Source organism: Propithecus coquereli, unplaced genomic scaffold (assembly GCF_000956105.1).
Source record: "Propithecus coquereli isolate 6110/MARCELLA unplaced genomic scaffold, Pcoq_1.0 Scaffold175, whole genome shotgun sequence".
NCBI classification, from domain to species: Eukaryota; Metazoa; Chordata; class Mammalia; order Primates; family Indriidae; genus Propithecus; species Propithecus coquereli.
The window spans coordinates 24,791-31,579 of record NW_012142190.1 but is presented as its reverse complement, the minus strand read 5'-3'; the positions used below and the strand labels follow the sequence as shown (position 1 = coordinate 31,579).

General features: G+C 37.4%; 1 protein-coding gene across 1 annotated transcript in view; it reads right to left on the bottom strand.

Annotated features, from left to right (window-relative positions):
• The window catches only part of LOC105808467 (PAB-dependent poly(A)-specific ribonuclease subunit PAN3-like), a gene marked incomplete at its 5' end in the record, with an annotated part of 56,214 nt that overhangs the window by 26,909 nt on the left and 22,516 nt on the right, over positions 1-6,789 (bottom strand). Inside the window, one exon of the mRNA XM_012642117.1 lies at positions 313-434. Coding sequence (XP_012497571.1) covers positions 313-434 — 122 coding nt within the window. The remainder of the gene's footprint in view (positions 1-312; positions 435-6,789) is intronic.

Genomic DNA, 6,789 nt, shown 5'->3' with positions numbered 1-6,789 from the left:
GTATGTATTATCTGCTGAAAAATTTAAAAATTATCATCATCACTACCAAGTTTAAGTAGCATACTTACAAAACAGACACAAATGGTAGAACTAGAGTCCACCCTCTACACACTCCACTGTCACCCCATGACCCCCACCCTCAATAGCTCTAACTCCAGTCCTACCGGAGACACTACATCCCACCCACCTTATTACCTACTAAAATCTCACCTCCCATTCAGCAAATTTAACAAAAAATGGAAACTCTATATGTCCCCTGCCCCTGGAATAAACTTCATTGTTTAGTGCAATATAAATTTGCACTAAGGATACCTGCATCAAGGGATACTTTGTTTCTACAGGGCTTCCAAATCCATTGACTCCAATAAAGCTGGTGCTGAAATAGGAATCTGTAAGACTCGCGTCAGTTAAAGCACCTCCATCCATTCCTGGAACTGAAAGACAAGGAAAATTCAAGTATTTAAAATTATTTAAGAGAATAAAACACTGATTTCGTTTCTGTGTTCCTAATAAGTTTTAAAGTCTCAAATCTCTGTCACAATTTTTTTTTTACTTACCTGCTCATAACAAAAGGCAGGATCAAATAAAATGGGTTCAGCTCTAGAAATGTGTTAAGCAGTGCTTAAGGTGACTATCTCCCACAGAAATAGTAATTTATTATAAACTAATCACCTAATTGCCACAAAGCACAACATGAAGAAATCACACTTGCATTTCCAGTTTCCTTATCAAGTTTTCTTGCTTTAACTTAGTAAAAGGACAACAGAATACAAACCACTGCAATTTCTCCTGGGAATCATCATATGGTAAACAGAGGCAAGTTGCTCAAGACTGTTTCTCACAATACATCCTTTGAAACAGACCAGCAGTCTAACACTAACTCAAAATTCAGGGGGAAAAAATTCTGCAGAGGTAGCAATGGGATGGAGTTCAGGAATACTGACAGTTCTCTCTTGATTTTAGGGTAGGATGATACAGAAAGGTTGTAGAAGTAGAACGGCAATCCATTACGTATTAACAAAGTAGAGGACAAAGTGTTTTAGATGCTACTTCCTGGTGAGCACTTGGAAGCACTAAGCTGCTAGCGGAAGTACAAAGCCTTACACTTTTACCAATAAACTGAGCTGCAAGTAGGATTGCCCTTCTCCAGGCAGAGCCACGAAAAACCCCCCTCGACTCCTCTACTAAGAAGCAAACTAAAAAAAAAAGGCTGATAGTTGGATGTCAGGTCTCCTTAGAAAGCAGTTTGAAGTAATGTTTATTTTCTTCTTTTTTTTTTAAATGTCCACAATGAAAATGTATTGTTCTCATAATTACAAAAAGATTATTTTTAATGGTTCATATCTTTTCGGTTAGTGATTACAACTTCAGTTGTAGCTGAAGAAAATAATCAGAAGCACCTAAAGATTCGAACATGAAGATGTTCAATTTGATTTATATAGAAATATGAGAGGTATTATTTTACTAAGAAATTAAAAACAATGTGAAAGGTCCAACAAAAGAAGAATGATTAAGTAAATTTTAATATATTCATTGAAAAACTATGAAATAATTAAAAATCATGGCAATTAATGTCTAGTATTTGTTTAAAACACTCCAGCAAAATGAAACAAAAACTAGGAGAACAAAACAAAAACGGGGAAAATATTAATCACTATTGAAATTGGGTGACAGGGATTATACTATCCTCTGTACTTTTATCAAAGTTTAAAATTTTCCATAATAAGAGGTCATAGAAAATGAGGATAACAAAGACTAAATAATTGTATGTGCCAGTGATATTGTTAAAGAAACATGTATTTCTTTTGTTTTTGTCTCCAGTTCCCAGCACAGAGCTCCTAAAACCCTTGTAATTTCGTAAGTGACAAGGGTAACAGGAGCATCTTTTGTTCTAATATTTGGTCTTTGACCCTGATTCCTACACAGAGCTTCTAAATCCCTTGGAATTTCCTGGGTGATAGGAGCATGTTTTGTTCTAAGGAGGTGATTCCTGTTGCATTCCTAGATGGGAGCTGGTCACCAGAAAGACCAAGCTCTGACTACAAACTTGGAACTTTCAGCCCTACTCCCATCTTCCAGAGAGGGCAGAGGGGCTGGAGATTGAGGTAATACATCATGCCTATGTGATGAAGATCCATAAAAACTATGGGATTCAGGGAGCTTCTGGGTTGAAGGTATCCACAAGCCAGAAGGGTGGCAAGACAAAAGATCCTGTACTTAGGACTTTTCCAGACCTTGCCCTATCTACCATTTCATTTGACTGTTCATTTGTATCCTTTATAACAAACCAGTAAAAGTAAGTAAGTGTTTGCCTGAGTTCTGTGAGCCAAAATGGCAAATTACTAAACCTGAGGAGGAAGTTGTGGGAACCCCCAATTTGTAGCCAAGTCAGAAGAAGTGTGGATAACCTGGAAACCCACTACTTGCAACTGCAGTCTGAAGTGGTGAGCAGTCTTTTGTGAGCCCTTAACCTGTGGGGTCTGCACCAACTCCAGGTAGTTAGCGTCACAACTGAATTGTAAGACACACAGATGGTGTCCAGAGAGTCGGGAGAATTGGTTAGTATGGGGAAAAAAATCCACACATCTGGTGTCAGAAGTGTTGTGTGAGAGTATAGTAGAGAAAAAACAGGAGCTAGTTTTGTTCCTTTTTAGTGTAAAAACCATTCACTATGTGAGTGAAAGGTGAACACGTTTTTATTTATAGTATGATTATGTGTGCTTACACATAAACAGAAAATAAGACTGAATAAATATGCAAAAATGTTAACAATCTTGTGTTATGTGGTTGACTGAAATTCTCAAACCATCAATGTACTACTGTGTGTTCATTAGCCACATCCTTCCCAAACACTTCATTGATATTTATTTGGAGCTGTCTGCTCTGCATTGACCATATTCGAAAATAACACAAATTTTTTACTTATCCTTGGTTTCAAAGAATTGCTCTAAAAAAAAATTTGAAAGATAATCACAAGCCAAAATGTGTGTTTGCAAGACTAAGGATGTATCTTGACAGTTACAATAAAACAAGAAGTGTCAAAGTGAAATATCAGAGATACCTACTGTCAAACTTGGTACTTAAGGAAATCGGACATTTCATACTTAATTACCCCCTTCGTATTTAATACTTTCCAGGGTTGTTGTGATAATAATTCAGTATGTTGTCATGTCTGGTTTATATTAGGTGCCAAATAAATGGCTACTTTTTGCGGTTATCGTTTGTATCCATTTATTAAATTATTTGCAAAAGTTAGCCTGTCCTTTCTGACGGAACACTAATATGCTCTTTGTATATTAACAGAATGTATTAGGAGAAACGTTCCATGTAGGTTTTTCTTTTTAATTTTAATATAAATGATAAAAAGGTACACTGTAACATTTTACACATCTATTACAAAAAACCCACAGGCATTGTCTAGAAGAAAAGACTCAAATCTAAAGCAGGTTGCTGGGTAAGATGTAAGACATACTGGTCACTCAAAAGCTCACAAACTAAGGAAAACATCCAAGAGAACTGTGAGGAAACAGTTATTAATGACTCCAAACAATGTGCTTCCAGTCCTTGTGATAAAGCTTCTGTGGAGAGTCATGAAGAGATCAAGTTCACGTTGTCAATTCTCACCTAACTCCAAAGCATCATTCACCACCACTGGTGATAACCAAGAGAGAAGTGAAGCCCTCCTAGCACAGATCACCAATCATGAGTTGAATGTATTAGGTATTTTAGGGATAGCATCTCTCTTTTTTTTTAACCACACAACTATGAGGAGTTGAATTGTGTCACTCCAAAATTCCTATGTTGAAGTCCCAACCCACTGTATCTCAGAATGCAACCTTATGTGTGTATAGGGTCACTGCAGATATAATTAGTTAAGATGGGGTCACCAGGGTGGGCCCTAATCCAGTATGACTGGTGCTCTTATAAAAAGGGGAAATTTGGACACAGGGACACACAAAGGGAGAACACTGAGTAAAAATGAAAGCAAACACTGGGGCTGGGAACAGTGGCTCACGCCTGTAATCCTAGCACTCTGGGAGGCTGAGGCAGGAGGATCGCTTGAGCTCAGGAGTTTGAGACCAGCCTGAGCAAGAGCGAGACCCCGTCTCTACTAAAAATAGAAAAATAAGCCAGGTGTGGTGGCTGGCGCCCATAATCCCACCTACTCAGGAGGCTGAGCCAGGAGGATCACTTGGGCCCAGGAGCTTGTGCAGTGAATTATGATGACGCCACTGCACTCTACCCAGGGTGACAGAACGAGACTCTGTTTCACAAAAAAATAAAATAAAATAAAAAAAGAAAGCAAATATTGGGAGGTTGTTTCTACAAGCCAAGAAATGTCAAAGATTGCCAGCAAACCAGAAGCTAAGCAAAAGGCATGGAATAGTCTCTTTCACAGCCCTCAGGAGAAAACAATCCAGCTCACACCTTGATCTCAGATGTCTAGCTTCCAAAACCGTGAGAGGATAAATTTCTGTTGTTTAAGTGCCCTTCCTCCAAGAAAAGATACAATAGAGTCATATAATAAAAGAGGAAATAGGGATTATTAAACCAAAAGCACAGGCTAAGGAAAATATCTCAGTTGAACCTTAAGCTCAGAAGTTTTGAAATAGCCAAAATTAAAAAAACAGAAGTTTAAAAACTGCTCAACTAGTAAAATAACAAATACCAATTTGTTAGAGCAGAAACACTTTTCTTAGTACTTAAACTCCACAGAAATTATTACAAGAATTTTTTTACACAGAGCATTGAACACCATGACATCTTCAACACAGTTGAAAGGAAGATTTCTAGGAACATTTTTTTGTATTCACACTCAACAGAAGTATGGAATATAATAGGAAACCACAACCCAACTGAGGGAATTCCATAAAGAGCTAACAAGGTACTTAGTTCAAGTACTTACCTTTCCAGAAATCTAGCTAGACCACTCTTTCCTTCTTATACTATCATTCTTTCGATCTGAAACATTCATTCCTGGTTCCAATACACAGATTAGATAGACAGACAAAATACCTGCCACCATTTACTGTTTTATATGCACAATTACAACAGTTCCTTAAGGTATGTATGATTATTTCCCATTTCAGTGGCACAAAGATGGGATTTGAAACCTGAACAGTTTAACTTCGAAGGCTTCGAAAAATACTATACTACATTTCTCTCAGTCAATCCTAAACTTGCCTCACATTTCTAACTGTCTATTATTCAATGTCTCTAAGTAGATGTGTGACAAGTACTTTTAAGCTAAAAATTCAGTTATCCTTGGCTCCTCTCTCTCCCTCATCCAGCCCCCTAAACAGTTACTTCACCAAATGTCTCTCAAACATGTCCCCTGTATTTCATTTCCACTGGCCTAAACCCTAATGCCTTAGCAGTTCTCCCTTCAACTATTGATAAGACTCCAAATGGTCTCCCTATTTCCATCCTTAGAAGCCAAAAAAACCTCCTACGGTTATCTTTTTAACACAGATCTTATCAATATCACTTATTAGCACAGCCTAAAAGGCCTTCACAATGTGGCTACAACCTATGGTGCCATAATTTAGCTTATTCTCTCACCATATCAGATGACCAGAGAACAAAACCATGTATACTGCTTTATCTCAAAACTTCTATGTCTTTTCTCATCTACCTAGAATGCCCTTCTTTTTTACCAGGTATGCTTCATACATCTTTTTAAAAATTATTTAAATATTGCCTCATGAAACCTTCCAAAATATCCCTGAACAAAATTTGCCATGCATTTTATATCTATAGCATATCATATTATGCCACAATTTATACATTTCAAACTCCTTTACTAGACTATTTACTCATAAATGGCCAGGACCATGTTTGATACATGTTTGTATTCCCCAATATCTATAAGATATCTGGCACAAAAATGTTTAATAAATGTTTGATAGTTAAATTAAGCTCTCTAGTTAGTGCCCAGAGCACAAATATATTATGTCATTTACTAAAGAGTGAGTCACCTGCATAAAATATCAGACCTCCAGAGAGGAAAGTTGACCTTGTTTTAAAAACTGCAAAGTCCATCTGGCAAACTGGTTCTTATTTAAGTTGTCACGCCTATTCGCCAACAAAGCCACAGCAATCCCTATAGCAAGACAAAAACAGAACAAAACAAAAAACCCTGCAAGTGCACCTTTAGATACATTTAAGTGATTTAACAAGTACCCAGCTGAGACTCTACTGTTCCACTGGAGTATATACGGTACATTATTTTGACCTAAAAATTTTTAAGATATACATTATTGCTTGGTCTCTTCAGGAAGTAAAGAACTGCAGTGCAGCAAGACTGGTAAAACAGCTGATTCTGAGGAGCACTGCAACACTACAGGCCTTCCAAGATGAACTTGCTACAAACTTGAACATCACCAACTAAATAAACTGGGCTCTTGGATGAAGCTCTTCAGTACTGTCCACGTGAATACTTAACTGAAAAAAATGTCTTCCAATAAAAAAAGACAGTTCTAGTTTGAGATCTATGCCAAGATAATTACTTTTTTCTGTACAATCAAAAGCTACCAATAAAGCAATAAATGTTGTGAAAAGTTTTCCACTGTTGTTTTCTCAGTCAAGTAGCTTGGAATTTAATAACGGAGAAAGAAAAATTTATTTCTAAAACCAGTTTACTTGTCCTGTAAAGTATCAGTTTAAGATCATCTTAACCCGGCCGGGCGCGGTGGCTCACGCCTGTAATCCTAGCACTCTGGGAGGCCGAGGCGGGCGAACTGTTTGAGCTCAGGAGTTCAGAGACCAGCCTGAGCAAGAGTGAGACCC